Source organism: Stomoxys calcitrans, chromosome 3 (genome assembly GCF_963082655.1).
Source record: "Stomoxys calcitrans chromosome 3, idStoCalc2.1, whole genome shotgun sequence".
Taxonomy (NCBI): domain Eukaryota; kingdom Metazoa; phylum Arthropoda; class Insecta; order Diptera; family Muscidae; genus Stomoxys; species Stomoxys calcitrans.
The window spans coordinates 160652407-160672880 of NC_081554.1; the positions used below are offsets into that span (position 1 = coordinate 160652407).

General features: G+C 37.4%; 1 protein-coding gene across 6 annotated transcripts in view; it reads left to right on the forward strand.

Annotated features, from left to right (window-relative positions):
- LOC106095360 (uncharacterized) overlaps positions 1-13270 on the forward strand; it is a 304255-nt gene extending 290985 nt beyond the window's left edge. For 2 of the 6 annotated variants that reach the window (XM_059364218.1, XM_059364219.1), the window contains exons 5-8: positions 182-319; positions 5151-5778; positions 5851-6489; positions 11444-13270. In XM_059364218.1, the coding sequence (XP_059220201.1) occupies positions 182-319; positions 5151-5778; positions 5851-6489; positions 11444-11565 (1527 nt within the window). In that variant the 3' untranslated portion in view covers positions 11566-13270. Of the gene's footprint in view, positions 1-181; positions 320-5150; positions 5779-5850; positions 6490-11209 lie in introns of all 6 variants that reach the window. The other 4 variants (XM_059364222.1, XM_059364224.1, XM_059364220.1 and 1 more) reach the window with 3 other exon arrangements.
- The last annotated feature ends 7204 nt before the right edge of the window (positions 13271-20474 follow it).

The window sequence follows — 20474 nt, forward strand, 5'->3', positions numbered from 1 at the left end:
AGCCATGGGAAACCTTAGACTCGCCGCCAACATCAATGGTCTCTGCTCTAATGTGATTAAACCGATACTTGTCTGCCATTTCGCTATCGCAGACAAATTCTTTTCCTTCTCATAGATTAGTTTTACTATTTGGTGTTTCATACTAAACCCGTTTTTGTTTTCTCTTCTCTTTTGTTTACAGGTCAAATTGGTTGATGTGGAAAAAGTTGAATGGTTAAATCGTCGCTCCTACAGTGCTATTGGTCTACTATTGGGACGCGAGGGTAGAGTATTATTGCGTTGCGACGAAGGCCTTGAAGATTGGTTTGAGTTGTTGGAGGTAAGTGTAACTGCTATTTTTCGATAGCAACCAAATTCCAAGAATGGACTTTAAGTACTATTTAAGCTTTAGACAAATCCCCATTTTTTTCTTAAGGATGCAATATGGGTGTAGTTTTGTTGGTAGAAATTTCTTGCCTCCATCTGATGTGTGTTTGCCCCTTCAACTTGTTCCCAACCAGCAATGCTTAGGAAACTTAACAGCATAAGTAAAAACTCTACACTTAAGAAGAAAATTATCATGTAGCTTAGGTAATGGGTGATTTTGTGGTATTCTCCGAGAAAATCTTTCTTTCTAATGCAAGTTTTTTCCACTTAAAATAAAACATTCGCAAGAAAATTCTGGGAAAAACTTTAAGAAATAATAAAATTTAAATGTGGGAAATTGTTACTAGTCAAAGCAAACCACTAACGGTAGTGGTATTCTTTTCTTTGCTGGCAGAAATCTATGCAAAAAATGTTACAACATAGTTTGAAAACTAACTGGCCATGATTAGAGAAAATTTAATTTCATGTTGGGAAGAAAACATGTTGTAGAAGTCGACCATTTATTTAAACGAGGTATAAGTAAGGCTAAGTTATATAGAAGAAAAGGTTGCGGGGTTTAACCCGCCACATGAACTTTCCGGAGCACGACCTAAGCCAATTAGCCGCTTATTGTGCGTCCCACATGATAAACCAGCTGGCCCGGTGAGCTTGGCTATACCCTTCCGTGACTTTCTAACAAGAAACAAGGAAAAGGCATTAAGTTCGACTGGGCTGAATAACCACCTCTATAATCTACCGAGGCTAATCCTTCCAGACAAGAACACCCCCAAGCCCTGAGCACACACGGATATAATGGTAGCTGTGGCAAGGAAGGATAGAGTCAGATGTGCAGGTCGTTTCATTAATTTTAACCACATTTCGTCAAAATACGGTGAAAAATGCGCAATTTATGAACAAATAGCAGCTAAACCGAAAACTGGTCCTCAGGAGGGACATCGAGAGGCCGAGCACAAACTACTGTTTCGAATTTCAGCAAAATCAGAAATTAATTGGGCCTTTTTTGGGTTTCAGGCCGTAAAACGGGAGGTCGATATGAATGGCAGTTATATCAAAATATAAGCCGATCTGTACCATATTCGGGAAGGATGTGAAGGCTCGCTGTACTAAATGACATCAAAATCGGGTTAAAACTATATATATATGCCATTGATGGTTAAACAAGGAAAAGCGTAATACGATTGGCTGGGCCGAATCTTAGGAACCCACCACCATTGATTCTGCTAAAAATGTATACAAAATAAACAAGTAAAAAGGCATTAAGTTCGGCCGGGCAGAACTTTGGATACCCACCACCCTTATGCAACAATCTGGTGAAAATTGGATAACTTATGCACCCAAATCTAGGCACGGACATTGAGTGGTCTAATAAATATAAGTCACTGTTGAACTTTTTATTTCAAATTTCAACAAAATCGGGTAATGAATAAATCTTTTATGAGCTTCAGACCCTTAACCGGCATATCGGTCTATATGACAACTATATCTAAATACAGTCCGATCTTTACCATATTTGGGTCGGATGGCCTAAAACTAATCACTGTTCCAAATTTCTGCGAAATCGGATAAAAAATAATGCTTTTATGGCCTTCAGACCCTTTATCGGGAGATCGGTCTATATGGCAGCTATATCTAAATAAAGTCCGATCTAAACCACATTTGGGTCGCATGTTGGGAGGCTTAAAACTGCGCACTATTCCAAACTTCAGCGAAATCGGATAAAAAATAAAGCTTTTATGGCCTTCAGACCCTTATCGGGAGATCGGTCTATATGCCAGCTATATCTAAATATAGTCCGATCTGTACAATATTTGAGTCGTATGTTGAGAGGCTTAAAACTGCGCACTATGCCAATTTCATCGAAATCGGATACAAAATAAAGCCTTTATGACCTTCCGACCCCTTATCGGGAGATCCGTCTATATGGCAGCTATATCTAAATATAGTCTGATCTGAACTATATTTGGGTCAGATGTCGGGAGGCTTAAACTATTCTTTGTTTCAAAATTTCAGCGAAATCGTGCTTATGTGCTTCAGACCCTTTATCGGCAGATCGGTCTATATGGCAGCTATATCTAAATATAGTGCGATCAGTTGTCGTGAAACCTTAAACTACTCACCGTTTTAAATTTCAGCAAAATCGGATGAAAAATATAGTTTTTATGGCACAGTGGTTGGAAGTCATCACAGAACACTACGTGCAGAATATCAGCCAAATCGGACATTTGGGCTTCCAGTGGGCCGAATCGGACATTTGGTAATAGACCGATTTGGACCGCACCTGGCGCAGTTGTTGGAAGACGTAACGGAGCACTTTGTGTAAAATTTTAGCGATATCAAACAAAAATTGCGGGCTAAAGAATTCAAATCGGGAGATCGGTTTATATGGGAGCTATATCAGGTTATACACCGATTTGGACAGTACTTAACACAATTACTGGAAGTCGCAGCAGAACACTACATGTAACATTTCCGATAAATCGGATAGAAGTTGCGGCTTGTAAGGGCTCAAGAAGTCAAATCGGGAGATCGGTTTATATGGGAGCTATATCTAAATCTGAACCGACTGGATGAACCATTTGCAATCCCCAACGACCTACATCAATATTAAGAATCTGCGCAAAATTTTAAGTGGCTAGCTTTACGCATTCGTTCGGGCGGACGTAATGGGTATATCGACTCAGAACGTCAAGACGTTCAAGAAAACATATACTTTATGGGGTCATAGATGAATATTTCGAGGTGTTACAAACGGAATGACTAGATTAGTATACCCTCATCCTATGGTGGTGGGTTTAAAAAAGGTTAGGTCCACATGGGGTCTATACCCGAAAAGGGTCAGATCTGAGCCACACTCGATACGAAAGTCAAAGGATCTAACGCTACTCACTGTGTGCAATTTCACCGAAATTGAATCATAAATGAGCCTTTTATGCAATTAAGGCCTTTAATAGAAAGATCAGTATATATGTGGGTTACATTCAAATATTGGCTGATATTGACCAATCTCCTCAAGAATATTGAAGGGCCTAAAATTTCAATACAATCGATAAGAAATGCGGCTTTTATGGTTTTAAATCGGTAGATCGGTATGTATGGAGGCTATATTAAGATATAGACCGATTTGAGCTATTGGGTTGCCCAAAAAGTAATTGCGGATTTTTCATATAGTCGGCGTCAGTTTCAGCTGTTACTTTTAGCTTGCTTTAGAAAAAAAGTGTAAAAAAAGTATATTTGATTAAAGTTCATTCTAAGTTTTATTAAAAATGGATTTACTTTCTTTTAAAAAATCCGCAATTACTTTTTGGGCAACCCAGTATATTCAAAAAGCACTTCAAGGTTCTAAATATAACTAGATGTGGCAAATTTCACTGAAATTGGGTAATAAATGCAAATTTTATGGGACTAACGCCTTAAATTGGGAGATCGGTATACGCTATGTATACCGATCTCTCATATTAAGATATAGGCCCATCAAAACCAAGTTCTATACGGATGTGATGCGTACTACAACAAATCACTGTACCAAATTTCAGCAGAATCGGATAATAACTGCGAATGGCCCTAAACCCTTACACCGGGAGATCGGTCTATATGAAGGTTCAATCAACATATTGTCTGATATAGACCACCTTCGAACTTTACTGCATTGTAAACTGCAAATTTGCCCATGGACATTTCATAAAGGAACGGGGGCAAATTTCTGACATATCAATGAGTATGTTCGATTCAAATTTTTAAGCTCAATTAAAAGGAGCCTCCTTTTATATCTGAGTCCGAACGGCGTGCCTTAGTGCTATACCTCACATATATTGCTAGAATTAGAAGGGAATAAACACCGCTGAAAAATTATTTCTTGCCAGGATTCGAGCCAAGGCGTTCCCACGTCAAAGGCGGACATGGTAACTTCTGAGCTACGGTGGTCTCCACCGCCTACGGTATAAAAATTATCTGCGAGAAGTTATAGCTTCCTAGGAAAATTTCTATCTACCAAGGGTTAATGTTGACACATTTGGGTTTATGCTATTCCCAAGAAAATCTCGGTCTTCCCACTGATACCATTCGGATCCCCTCCCCTAAGAAGTATTGTAACATCTTTTGCATATTAGGCCGTTGTTATGTCAGAATCGGCATCTTGTAGAGCCACAAAACTATCCAGAGATTCAATCGCCAATTCGGGCTTATAACTCTTCTGCATAGTTATGGCTCCTGCCCAGAATCACTCATTGTTGTATAAATCTCTTTGATATAGAGATCGTTTTGTTAGAGAAGCATGGTGTATTGACTAATCTTCGTCTTTCTAATGAACAGAACTCTGGCTTTTCAAGGCTAATGTTAATACCTTTGGGTCTGGTGTCATCTTATCTAAGAAGTACAACATCCTCTGCATAACAGACTGGTTCAAATTTCGATGAGGGTCCTTAATAGACTGTTTATAATGGTCACCTACACGAGGTTGAATAAAATACTTAATGGGGTGTATCTAAAAGTTACCTGTCTCTTACCCTGGTCCGCCTGATAATGGTCTAAGCATGTGGGTCCACTCATTGCTAAAGACAACATCAATGTCTATATACACTGCCAATGTGTATATTTTACCATTGAAAACTTTGTTCATCGTTTGCACCAAAATATTTAGGACGGTTTTCACGACAGACAGACATTGCCAGATTGACTCAAAATAGGGTATCAATAATTCGAGATTTTATTTACAATCTTTAGAAAATATTTAATTTTATCATGATTTTAATATTTAAGGATTTCTTCTTCTTTCTTTGTTCTCGCAGGAATGCACCATTACCTCCAAGGAACGACGTCGAGCTTTGAAAATAGCCCAAGGACCTCGCTCTCGCGCCTCTTTGGCCGCCCCCGTCTCACATGCCTCACTGCAAACAAATCACTTTGGCCTGGGTGGCACGTATTCGAGTGCCCTGGACGATTGGTTACTGACCAATGGCAGTGGCATGGGCGGAGGACGCAATCAAAAATTGGTAACCAATAGCATGTGTGGCTATGGTGGTAATAATCCATTCCTATTTTCGGATTCTGTGCCCGATCTAAGTGCTCTGAATAATGAGAATCATAATCATGTCAGTGGCATGTCCACCAATCATTCGACACCACAAAAAATACCCTACTCTGCAGCAAGTGGCAATAATAGTCGATATTCGAATGGTTACTCGTCTCAGAATTCTTCATTCTCCAACTGCAATGGCTTGTATGGCTCACCTAGGCGTATATTCATCAACAGTAGCTTTGGTTCTACACACATTGTCGATGAGGAGGCCGAAGATGGTGAGGTGGAGCTAAGACGTCCACGCATTTTCCGTCATTTGAGTACGGAAAATGGTAACGAATTGGATCGTGATTGGTTGTATCGCAAGCCTAGAGCACCCACAGACATGAGACATTCAGGTGAGTTAAAAAAACAAAGTGAAAATGCAAATTTGTACAACCGTAACACTAATCTATTCTCTCTTTCCACAGTCCAACCCATGTTGCCTACCCATAATAACAGCAGTTCCAGCAGCAAATTAATAACCACTGACTTGGACTATTCCGCCCATGATAGTGGCCTTGACACCCCACCCTCCACTCATCGTCCGTCCAGCTATCGTGAAGGTCCTGCCCATCACATCAACAATCAGCATCAACAGGCCTCTCCCCGTGACTCTACCGAAACCTCGGTCAGCTCCTCCCGTGGCACCATGCTCAATTCTCCTGGCGGCAGTTTTCGTGCTAAGCATTTGCAACAGGTGTCCAATTTGAATCAAGTCAATGCCCTACATGGTTCCCGCTATAGTGTGCAGGAGCGTATCCTTAAAATACGCAACGAGGAGGATCGTTGTGCTTCCATTAAGTCAGGCAATCGTGCCAATCTAAACAGCGAAATGTATGATCCCAATCAGAATCGTTATTACAAGAATGGCAATCAATCTCCTTCGTTGACCCCCCAGCACACTCCGGTCAAGATGCAACACTTGCATCCTCATATGAATGGTAATGGCAATAACAACGGCACCCTGAATGGCAATGTGCCCAACGGTTCGGCCATTTTCCGGGAACGTTATCAACATCCAGCTTTGGCTGCCATTATCAATGAGGCTCAGGGCATGAAGTTCAGAGGTAAATTTGAATCATATTCAGTCTAAGTAGTGGTGTTAGTATGGGAATTTACATATATATTGGTGAATGTATGAATGCATGACCTGAATGTCTATATGTCATTAGTTTTCGATATCTTAAGTTAATTTTGAAGGGAAGACTAGGAGGAAAAATATTTAGGAATGAAAGGAAAAGTTTTTGAATTCGAATTCTTAAAAAATTTTGTTAATGAATATTTTTATCGAAAGTATTTTAGCCATACAAATTTAAAGAAATTTAAAATATCAGAAAAGTTCTTTAATTTTCTTTAAATATCTTTTTTTTCAATTTGATATCCTCCACCATAGGATGAGGGGGTATACTAATCTAGTCATTCCCTTTGTAACACATCAAAATATTGTCGTATCGACATTCTGAGTCGATTCAGCCTAAAATTGTATGAGAACTACTCCTTAAAACAAATCGGAAGATAATTTTTTATAGGTTATGTATCGAAAACTGGAACAATATGAAAGGTAATGGTCATACAAAAAGGAAAGGTCCTCCTAAAATGAAATAAATGCCCAAGTTTCGCGCTAAATTATTTCAGTCTTGAAATAATTCATACAATCGAACAGACCTTTTTCTAAAGTTATGCAAAAAATGTGTTTTTGCTTTGTAATAGCATTTGGCTGGTTTTCTAGATTGCGATTTCCTTTGATATCACTCCAAACTCTTCAGTAGGAACGTATCAAAAAAATGTCTCCTACGTTGAAACTATGCTCTTAAGAGTATTTTCCTTTTCCGGTCTGCGGCCGGACAATATCTGATTGTATGAAAAAATACCAATGTCTAGGTATTGTTCTATATTGTATCGCCGTAACTACAACAGACATGCGGACAAACAGATATCTAGAACTTTTTGTTCTATGGAAAACCTAACCATTCAACAAAATCGTATGAAAATTGAGTCGCGAAGGGCCCTAAGAAGCTAAATCGGATGATCGGCTAATATGGGCGCTATATACGTTATAGACCTATCTGGGTTATATTGGGTTGCCCAAAAAGTAATTGCGGATTTTTCATATAGTCGGCGTTGACAAATTTTTTCACAGCTTGTGACTCTATAATTGCATTATTTCTTCTGTCAGTTATCAGCTGTTACTTTTAGCTTGCTTTAGAAAAAAAGTGTAAAAAAGTATATTTGATTAAAGTTCATTCTAAGTTTTATTAAAAATGCATTTACTTTCTTTTAAAAAATCTGCAATTACTTTTTTGGCAATCCAATATTTGGTCTCATGTTGGCCTAGAACAGACGTCTCAGTCATTATGTCCGGCTGACAGGTCACGGTCTGATCGGAAAACATCCTGCAAGACTGAAGGCAGTAGGCAACGCCTTTTTCAGAAACTGTGAGGACGTCGAGATATTATTGCTGTCTGTCTGTCCTGCACTGGCTATCAAAAGGTGTTCCTTGAGCCTCTAAAGGGCGCAATTTTTATCCGATTTGGTTGACATTTTGCATGCAATGTTCTATTTGGACTTGCAAAAAAACCGCCATATAAACCGATCTCGGATCTTGATTTTACTGGTCTCTAGAGCACGCAATACTTATCCCATTTTCCTTAAATTTTGCGAAAGGTGTTTTTGTTTTGACTTTCAATAACTTTGCTATGAAAGGTACAAATTGGTTCTTAACCTCTTATAGCTGCCAAACAAACCGATCTTAACTTTATTAGTCCCTTAAGGAGGTAATTCTTATCGGATTTTCATCCAATTTTGCAGAAAGTGTTTCGTTTTTGTCTTGCGAAAACTGTGCCAAGAATGTTTCAATTCGGTTTATAACCTTATATAACTGCTATATAAACCGATCTCGGATCTAGAATCCTTGAACCCCAAGGGGGGCGTAATTCTTATTCAATTTGGTAGAAATTTCGCACAAAGTGTTTTGTTTTGATATTCAACAACTGTGTCATGTATGGTCTAAACCGACAACTGTGTCATGTATGGTCTAGCTGCCATATACACCGATCTTAAGATTTGTTTTATTTGGCTGAAATTTTGATGGCAAAATAGACATTGTGTTTCAGCAGCCGTGTCAAGTATAGTCCTAATAGTTTTAAAACCTGGTATAGGTCCCATTTAAACCGACCGCCTGATTTGTCTTCTTGAGCGTCAAGGATTCGCAATTATTTGGCTGTCATTTTAAACGTGGTATTTTTCTTTGACTTCTAATAGTCATGATAAGTGCAGTCTATCTGTATCTGTTGATCAATCTCCCATATATTTGGAAAAATCATTCAAAGAACACGTCAAATGTGATCCATTGTGGAGGGTACATAAGATTCGTCCCAACCGAACTTATCGCGCTTGTACTTGTTTTTTTATGTTTTTTATATCCACCACAGATTCTTTTTTTCCATAAGCAGATGAGGTGCGAAGATGAGCTATATTAGACTATATCTTGATATAGCCTCCATGTAGACCGATCTGCAGATCTAAAGTTTTAAACCCATTAAAGGCACATTTATTATCTGATAACGCTGAAATTTGAGACAGTAAGTTGTGTTAGTCCCCTCGAAATCTTTGTTCAGTATGGCCCAGATCATATATGTGAATATAGCTGCCATATATAGGGTGGTTTTTAAGCAAAGTTTTTCAAAAAAACACATACAATTCAGAAAAATTCATAAAATCTGTATATGAATCGATAGTACGGTCCATATAATTTAATGTTTGAAGATTATTTCATGCAAATGTTGACCGTGATTGCGCCTCAAATGGTCCATCCGCTTAGTCCAATTTTGGCATACTCTTTCCGACATTTCGGCCGGTATCTCACGAATAAATACTTCAATGTTGCCTTCCAATGCTCCAATTTAAGCAGGCTTGACTGTATAGACATGAGCTTAAACATAGCCCTACAAAAAATAGTCTCAAGGAGTTAAATCGCTTGATCTAGGCGGCCAATTGAACGGTCCCGAACGTGAAATAAAATGGTCACCGAACTCGACTCTCAACAACTCCATTGTTATGCGTGCTGTGTGGCATGTGGCACTGTCTTGTTGAAACCAAATGTTGCAAGTCAGGCTCTTGAATTTTGGGCAAAAAAATTTTTGGATATCATATCACGGTAGCGCTCACCACTTACAGTTGCGTTACGATTTCCATCATCTTTAAAGAAGTACGGTCCAATGATGCCACGAGCCCATAAACCGCACCAAACAGTAACTTTTTCTGGATGCATTGGTAGCTCTTGCAATGCTTCTGGCTGATCTTCATGCCCAAATCGACAATTCTGTTTATTTACGTACCTATAGAGCCAAAAATGAGCTTCGTCATAAAATGGAAGAAGCGCGCGGTGAAATTTCTTAATAGAGCACGCATTTTGATAATAAAATTCAATAATTTGAAAGCGTTGTTCGTTTGTAAGACGATTCATGGTTAAATTATAGACCAACGTGAAACTAACACGAAACGTGAGCTGTTTAAACCAGTGTTAGAAAAAAGATAACAAAAAAATCACCCTTTATAACGATCTCTCGATTTAAGGTCTTGGGCCCATAATAGGCGCATTTACTAATCGATTTATCTGGTATTTGGTACAACGAGTAGCGTTAGACCTCCTGACACACGTACCGAGTATGGTACAGATGGAGTTAAATTCTTATGTAGCAGTCATAAATACCGAATTCCAGATTTAAGGTCTAAGACCCATAAAAGGTGTATTTATTCACCAATTTCGTTAAAATTCAACGAAATTAGTTGTGTTGGGCCTTTCGAAAACCATATCGAGTATGTTCAAAATCGGTCTATATTCGCATATAGCTGTCATATATACCGAACTCCCGATTTAAGGTCTTGGGCCCATAAAAAGTGTATTTGTTAACAAATTTCGCTGAAATTCAACAAAATTAGAAAATAAGCCTTTCGAAAATCATATCGAGCATGGTCAAAATTGGGTTTTATTTGGATATAGCTGCCATATGTACCAATCTCCCGATTTAAGGTTTTGGGCCCATAAAAACAGCGTTTATTATCCGGTTTCGCTGAAATTTGGTTGTATTTAGATATAGCTGCCATATAAATCAATTTTCTGTTTTACCGTCTTGAACAGTGAATCGCCGAAGAACACCAAACTGATTGGAGCTCAAAGTTCCAGTCTGTGTGATGTTGATAGTTATGCCGTGCCGGGTTCATAAATGATACACATTTTACCAGACTAGGGCGAAAGGTGGTTAGTATATATATTCGAGCTAGTGGGCATCCAAAGTTCGGCCCGGTCGAATTTAATGTCGTTTTACTCGTTTTTATTTTTCTTAAATAATTGATGGACTTAAGCAATTGAAACCAACATTAAGGGGGTCATATTAGGTTTTAATTTTTTTTTTTCAATAATTTATATTTATAATTTATATCTATGTAATTTATTTTTAATATGTCCAATGACCTTTAACTCACCGACGTGTAACTAATAATGGATTTCTCTTTTTTTTCTTTTTATTTCTTTTTACTTGTATGTATATGTATGTGCATTACATTATGAATAAATTCTTATTCAAATTAACCGCATGCCTGCACACCACAACAACAACAATGAAATATTGCCTGCAAAAAAATAAACAAAACAAAATCCAAATAAAAAAAAAAATTATGAAAATAAATTCCAAAAATGCCAACACACCCACCTACAAAATAAAATGCACTTTACACGATACCCCAACCCAACAAAAATGAATAAAAAATTGAAAAAAAAAATTATAGCAGAAGCATGAATCACCTCTATCCAACATCAGACAACAACAGTCCACCAACAAATTCATATGAAGAAATATTGAATTATAAGACCAAAAATCACAGCAAAACTACAAAAATTATACACTAAAATTAATTTAATATGGAGAATGTAGTTAACAAGTCAATATATGTCACAAAAATTAGAGTGAATATAGCTCAACGAAAATCTTTGCCCTACTTTTTGCATTACTCACATCATAGATCGTTCGTACTCGGATTGCCAGCAAATGCCACCCAGGCGAAATGTCAACAACAATCCTTCGCCCTTGACCACCAGACGTAATCATGTTAATCCGATATTTGGCACTCCCACTCGGGTATAGCGCCTAAAGATTTAAACAACGGAAACGGAAATCATGGTCGAGACAGGAAACGGAAACAACAAAATGCAGCAAGCACGAGTTGTGCCCTGAAAATCTCACAACCAAGCAGAAAGGGAGAGAGAGAGATAAAAACAAACAATTGAATAAAAATACAATTTTTAACGATTCAAATTTAGAGCAAAATAATATGGGAATAAAACAGGTTTAGTGAAATATTATTCAAAATACTTAGAAAAAAACACTTAAAGACAAAAACAAGAAAATTATTATCTAAATAGAAAAAAACTCAATTGAAATACTTATGCTGCTGATATTGATTGATGATAGAAACTATAACGATTATACGTACATAAGCTGCTTTTTTGATATATACAATAATATTTAAATGCTAAAAAAAAATATTGAAAAATTATTTAAAAATAAATTATGGAAAAATTATTGAAAGGCCTATGCTAGAGAAACTAATCTATGCTCTATACATCACTTAACTGCCCCCCACATAGCAAAGTGTAGCAATTAAAATTTTTGTTTAAATAATATAACGATATGTAGTAGGGTATACAACAGCTACAACGTAAAAGAAACAACAACAACCAACCAACTGTGAATATATGATAGAGAAGATAGAGAAGATAAACATTCTTTAGGCATTAAATTTTCATATAGAATAGAAGAAGAGAACTAGAGAGAAAAAGAAAACAAAATTTACAAGAATAAAACTAAAATTCAAATTTTGCAAAAAAAAAATTCTGAATTTTTGACAATTAAAATTTGACAAAAAAAAAAATACTCCAATACCACTTAAAGAAAATAAAAAAAAAAATATATTTAATAAAAATCTAATAAAATGTAATCTTCAAATCTAGAAAAGGCACGATAAAAAACACCAAATATTATTGTTTAAATGTTAATAAAAAAATATATGATTTAGTAATATATAATAAAAAAAAACAAACTAATATAAATACAGAAAAAACTAAATGATGAAGGAGCAGCAAGTTTGTTTTTTTGTTTAAACTCTGTTTTGCTTTAAATTGTTTTGGAAAACCAATATTTAGGTTTGAGTAAATCAAAAATAAAAAAAATTAAATATTTTAGAAATAAATAAAAAAAAAATATGCAACCGGCTTTAATTGGAAAAAAAAATATTTTTGAATAAATCTTCAAAAATTCCTTTGAAAATTGGAATTTTGATTTAAAATGTTCTTCCTTAAATTTTGAATTTTCGTTAAATGTTACAAGTTAAAAGTTCCCGTTAAAGATTTCCAACTGGCTTTAAGTTAAAGTTCTAAGATAAAAGTTCCGTTTCATTTTTTAATTCTTCCAAAAATTTTTGAATTTCTGTTATAAAGCTAAAAAAAACCCTCGAGGTTTACAAGCTGCCCTTAAAAATACAGAATTTGTAGGAAAGTTCTAAAAGACCCCTTAATATTGTCAAAATCTCGTTATAATTTATTTTTTATCATAATTTTGAATTATCCATTTTTCACTACACCATTAAAAAAATCCCGAATTAGAAAAACCTATTTAAATTTTTAGTCAATCCATTGTTAAAAATATTAGCCTTTTTACAACAACAAGAAATTCATTATCTACTACAACTTCTACTACTACAACTATAACAACTATATTTTAAATTAGCCTAAACAATATAAATTTTTATTTTAACTATGGCCTATGTTATCTATGTGGTTAACGAAACGAACTAAATTAATGTATTTAATTTTATTATTATTCTTTTTTTTTAATTTTGTAGTTGATGCAATACACTTAGAATTCTATCAAGATAAACGACAACATATACTATTATATCTAAATATTAAGACGAAGATAATCAGCATTTGATGTATTTGATAAAAGATAAATAAAAATAAAATTGAAAAAAAAAAATCACCATGATGGTTAACATTGAAGAGAACTTCAGTTGAAAATGCAAATAAATTTTATGGGTAAGTTGGTCATAGAGAAGAGGTAAATAACAAAACATACATTCATGTATATAACCAGCAAGAAAAGGCAAAAGTCGGGCGCAGCTGACAATATACTACCCTACAACACCGAGTCTACGTAATACTTTTAATGTATAGCACGCATGTAGTGCGACGACAAATAAAACAGCTCCTGCAAAATTTTTGTAAAAATGGGACCAAAATTGTGCCTTCTACAGCCTGAAAAGACCATATCGGATGAAAGATATATACGGGAGTCCTATATAAATCTGATCCGATTCTAATGAAATTTTGCACACATACTAGGACGTCAAAAAAAACACTTCGTGCCAAATTTGGTAAAGATTGGACCAAAATAGTACCTTCCACAGCCTTAAAAGACCATATCGAATGAAAGGTATATATGGGAGCTATAAATAAATTTGATCCGATTTTGATGAAATTTTACACACATACTAGGACGTCAGAAAAAAAAACAAGTAAAAGCGTGCTAAGTTCGGCCGGGCCGAATCTTATATACCCTCCACCATGGATCGCATTTGTCGAGTTCTTTTCCCGGCATCTCTTCTTAGGCAAAAAACGCTGCTATTAAAACGATATCAAGATATGGTCCGGTTCGGACCACAATTAAATTATATGTTGGAGACCTGTGTAAAATTTCAGCCAATTCGAATAAGAATTGCGCCCATTGGGGCTCACGAAGTAAAATAGAGAAAACGATTTATATGGGATCTGTATCGGGCTATAGACCGACTCAGACCATAATAAACACGTTTGTTGATGGTCATGAGAAGATCCATCGTACAAAATTTCAGGCATATCGGATAATAATTGCAACCTCTAGGGGTCAAGAAGTCAAGATCCTAGATCGGTTTATATGGCAGCTATATCAGGTTATGAACCGATTTAAACCTTATTTGACACAGTTGTTGAAAGTTAAAATAAAATACGTCATGCAATATTTTAGCCAAATCGGATAGGAATTGCGCCCTCTAGAAGCTCAAGAAGTCAAATCCCCAGATCTGTTTATATGAGAGCTATATCAGGTTATGAACCGATTTGAACCATGCATGGCACAGTTGTTGGATATCATATCGAAATACTTCGTGCAAAAATTCATTCAAATCGGATAAGAATTGTGCCCTCTAGAGGCTCAAGAAGTCAAGACCCAAGATCGGTTTATATGGCAGCCATATCAGGTTATGGACCGATTTAAACCACACTTGGCACAGTTGTTGGTTATCATAACAAAACACGTCGTGCGAAAATCCATTCTAATCGGATAAGAATTGCGCCCTCTAGAGGCTCAAGAAATCAAGACCCAAGATCGGATTATATGGCAGCTATATCAGGTTATGGACCGATTTGAACCATACTTGGCACAGTTGTTGGATATAACAACAAAACACGTCGTGCAAAATTTCATTCTGATCGGATAAGAATTGCGGACGCTAGAGGCTCAAGAAGTCAAGACCCAAGATCAGTTTATATGGCAGCTATATCAGGTTATAGACCGATTTGAACTATACTTGGCACAGTTGTTGGATACCATAACAAAACATGTCGTGCAAAATTTCTATTTGATCGGATAAGAATTGCGCACGCTAGAGGCTCAAGAAGTCAAGACCCAAGATCGGTTTATATGGCAGCTATATCAGGTTATGAACCGATTTGAACCATACTTGGCACAGTTGTTGGATATCATAACAAAACACGTCGTGCAAACTTTTATTCCAATCGGGTAAGAATTGCGCACTCTAGAGGCTCAAGAAGTCAAGACCCAAGATCGGTTTATATGGCAGCTATATCAAAACATGGACCGATATGGCCCATTTACAATACCAACCGACCTACACTAATAAGAAGTATTTGTGCAAAATTTCAAGCGGCTAGCTTTACTCCTTCGGAAGTTAGCGTGCTTTCGACAGACAGACGGACGGACGGACATGGCTAGATCGACATAAAATGTCACGACGATCAAGAATATATATACTTTATGGGGTCTCAGACGAATATTTCGAGTAGTTACAAACAGAATGACGAAATTAGTATACCCCCCATCTTATGGTGGAGGGTATAAAAACATTTCGTGTCAAATTTGGTAAAGATCGGACCAAAATTATGGCTCCTACAGCTTGAAAGGGGCATATCGGATGAAAGATATATATGGGAGCTATATCTAATTCTGATCCGATTTTTATGAAATATCGCACACATATTGGGACTTCGAAAAAAACACTTTGTGCCAAATTTTGTAAGGATCGGACCAAAATTGTGGCTTCCACAGCTTTAAAAGGGCACATCGGATGAAAGATATATATGGGAGCTATATCTAAATCTGGACCGATTTTTTCAACATCAACAGCGTTCGTCCTTGGACCAAAAAAGAGACTTATGTAGATTTTGTGAAAATCGGGTAATTTGTGCGACCTGTACCTTGATTACAAGAATACATGGACAGATGGACCGACGGACATAGCTAAATCGAATCGGGCAGTGATTCTAAGCCAATCGGTATACTTATCTACCTCGTCTCCTGCTTAGCGTTGCAAACAAAAGCACAAATCTATAATACCCTGTACCAGAGTGGTGGTGTAGGGTATAAAAACTAGCAGGGCAGGTCCCACTCCGCTGCGCCTTCTTTCACTCTCTTATTTTATCTGAGCCAACATTGGCGCGAAATATCTGAAAGGCAGTACCGTACATTCAGATATTTCGCGCCAATGTGGATATTATATTGGTGCTCTTCACCTTTCCAAATACCTTTCATTGGGGCCTTATATTGCTATGGTCGATAAATATATCCGGTATGGGGGTGTGTTCGGGGGACGCTTCAGACACAAAAAAAAATTTTGTGTGAGTTTTGTATTCTACTTTTAAATACCTTTCATTTGGTACCCATGTTGCTCAAAGTGGTTAAAGTGTCCTGTTGGGTGGTGTTTTTGGGGGCGACACTTAAGGTAAAATTGTAATGCCCATTTCGTACTCTACTCTGAAATACATTTCATTTGATACCCATATTGCCCAAAGCGGTGAAAGTGTCCTCTTGCGGCTTTTTTGTGGGTGGGGGACCCCCCGAAAATTAAGAGTGAAATTTGTATAACAGATTCGTGCTTTACTCTGAAATACCTTTCATTTGATACCCATATTGTCCCAATCGGTACATATGTACGTTCGGGTGGGTTTTGGGATGGGACAGAGACCATGAGTATACCGCATAACCAATCCCTGATGATGGTATTGAATGTGTATCACAAAGTCAGAACGAGGTTTACGTAGCAGTAACACGACTGAAAAACCATAAGGCAGCAGGAACCGAAAGGTTTCCGGCTGAACTGTTTAAGACCGGAGGCGATACGCTGATAAGACGTATGCATCAGCTCTTCTTCGAAATTTAGCTAGAAGAACGCATGATTGGATGATTGGAACCTCAGCTTGTTATGTCCAGTACACAAGAATGGGGACAAGACAGTATGTGCCAACTACAGAGGAATAAGTCTGCTCTCTATGTGAAAGAGTAAAGTCTATCAGTATGGCTTTAAACCTAGTAAATCCACCATAGACTCTGCTCCAAATTTTGGAAAGCACCCGAGAAGGACAAATCAGGACTTACCATCTTTTCGTTGACTGCAAAACCGCCTTCGGCAGCCCTATACTTTCAAAGATATTTCAAGTCATGTATGAGTTTGGTATCACTTCAAAACTGATACAACTTTGTAGGGTGACTTTTGCTGACACACGTTCCTCAGTTAAAATAGGAAAGAACCTCTCCTCCCTAAACAAGAATGGTCTATATTGGTTTCCAACCTAATATAACTTTATATAGAATTCGGAACTTGACTTCTTGAGCCTCTAGGGGGGCGCAATTTTTATACGATTTGGCTGCAACTTTGTACAACAACTTTTCCTATGACCCTCAAATTTTGGCACGTATTTTAAATGGTCTGAATCGGTTTATGAGCTGATATAGCTTCCATATAAACCGATCTCCGGATTTTACATCCTTCTTCAATTCTTATCCGATTTGGCTGAAATTTTGCACAATGACTTCCAGCATGGCCTCCAACATCCAACTATGGTCCGAATTGGCCCATAACTTGATATAGCTCAAGCATCATGGCAATTTTAATGATTTTAAGATTCGGTTTAAACTTGAATCGGAAAGCATTCCTGGATGTGTGAGAAGTTTGCCCATGCTCGGTTCATGGCTAATTTTTACTCTACTCCTAAATGCCTTTCTTTTGAGTCTTATATGAACATTTTTGTAAATATTTCCGGTATAGGGGTATTTCGGGAGTGGGGTGGCCACCCAGACACTTGGCTCTCAAAGTAAATATAAGCTTCGTGCTCTACTCTCAAATACATTTTATATGAGCCCCATATTGGCATGATCGGTAAATAAGTTCTGTTTGAAGGTGGGGTGGACCACAGGGTCTTTGTACCGAAATCAGTATTAATTTCGTACTCTACTCCTAAATGGCTTGCTCGGTAAATGAGTCCGATTGGGGAGGTATTTTCGGGTGGTGCTGTTGCCCAAACACATGGCTCTTCTATCGGATATAAAATTCGTTTTTACACCCTCCCCCATAGGAACATACTTAATTCGTCCTAATATAGCTGTCATATGAACCCATCTTCCGATTAGACTTCTTGCGATTAGACTTCTGCGTGATTGTTTTGCAATTTGGTTGAAATTTTTGAAATGCATATGTCGTTATGGTATGACTTCCAACAACTGTGCCAAGTATGATCAAAATCGGTTCATAACCTGATATAGCTGCCATACAAACGGATCTCCCAATTTAACTTTTTGAGCCTCTTGAGGGAGCAATTGTTAATCAATTTTCCTGAAATTTTCAAGGTGATATTTTTCTATAACTTGTTCGGTCAATGCCTTCATATAGCTCATATATATTTGAAAAATTAATTCAAAGAACTTGACAAATGCGATCCGTGGTGGAGGGTATATAAGATTCCACCCGGCCGAACTTAGCACGCTTTTACTTGTTTTTCTCTCAAACACCTTTCGTTTGAGCCCTATATTATCGTGATTAGTTTATAAATCCATTTAGTGGGTTTTTTGCGGCCATCCCGATGCACCCGACTATGCTTCGTTTTAGATGACTGTAAGGGTGCAAAAAAATGTCGAACGAATCGCATTACCAATCTCCGAGATCTGGAGTTTTTGAAATTTAGGGTAAGGAGAAGTACCTTTTGGGAGAGGGATGGCACCTCAGACGTTTCGACTCAAATATGGATATTCGTACTCCACTCCCAATCCCATTAATTTGAGCCCCATATAGTCATGGTCGGTAAATATTAATCGTTTGGAAGGTGTTTTTGGGGCTGGGATGGCCACCGGCACTTTGTCCTGAAAATAGATATCAAATTCGTTCTTTACTGACAAATACCAGTGATTTGAGCTTCATATTGCCATAATCGGAAATGAAGTTCAGTTTAGAGGCTTCCAAATTGGATATCTGATACGTTTTCTACTCTCAAATACCTTTCATTTGAGTCTCATATTGTCTTAATGGGTAAATTAACCTATTTGACGTATTTTTAGGAGAAAAAGCGCGACATAGACCGCCCCCATACCATATACAAACAAGTAAAAAGGCGTTAAGTTCGGCCGGGCCGAACTTTGGATACCCATCACCTCGGGTATATATGTAAACCACCTTTCATCAAAATTCGGTGAAAATTTCATACCTTATACTCATATACCTCATACCGATCTGAACTATATACGACACGGATGTCGAAAAGCCGAACATAAGTCTCTATGGTCTGAATCGATCAATAGCTTGATACAGCTCCCATATAAACCGATCTCCCGATTTTGCTTCTTGAGACCCTATAAGGCGCAATTCTTATCCGAATGAACTGAAATATTATACAATGACTTGTACGATGTTCAGCATTTATTTATGGTCCGAATTGGACTATAACATACTATAACATTGGACTATGACATAGTTCCAATAGCACAACAGTTCTTATTCAATATTCTTTGTTTGCCTAATAAGAGATACTGCGCATAGAACTCGACAAATGCGGTCCATGGTGGAGGGTATATAAGATTCGGTCCGGCACTCTCTTTCTTGTACTTGTTAATGCCATACTTATACTCTACTCTCGAATACTTTTCATTGCGGTTCTATATTGTACCGACTGGTCCACTTTTTATTCTAGGCGGTTCTCTTGGGGCGATTTTTGATCCAATTTTTGAAACCATATTCGTATTCTACTCCCGAAATCCTTTCACTTGAGTTCCATACTTTCCCGATCGCTCCACTTTGATTTTTGGTAGTTTTTTTTTGGGTGGTTTTGGGCTTTGCATGACTCCAGGTACTTGGTACTTTGACCCCCTCAGATACCAAAGAATAATTTTTTATGTCAAATGTGAACTCTACTTTTAAATACCTTTCATTTGATACCTGTATTGCACAAAGCGGTAAAAGTGTCATATTGGGTGGTGTTTTTGGAGACGGTGGACCTCCCCGACAATTAGGGTGACATTTTAATGCCAAGTTCGTACTCTACTCGTAAATACCTTTCATTTGATATCCATATTATCCCAAACGGCAAACATGTCCCTTCCAGTGAGTTTTGGGATGGGGCGTCCCGCTAGGTTATTTGACCAAATGTTATACCAATTTCGTGTTTTTGGGGTACCATAAGGTGGCACACAAAATTTCGCTTAAATCGGTGCACCCATCTCAGGGATCTGGCGTTTTTGATTGGTTGGGGTAAGGGGGAGGGGGCCCGCCCCCTTCGGATATCAAAAAATTTAGTAAAAATCGGAAAATCGGTTCAGCCATTTTTGAGTCTAAAGGGAACAGATAAAACAAGTAAAACCGTGCTAAGTTCGGCCGGGTCGAATCTTACATACCCTCCACCATGGATCGCTTTTGCCGAGTTCTTCTCGCGGCATCTCTTCTTAGACAAAAGAGGATA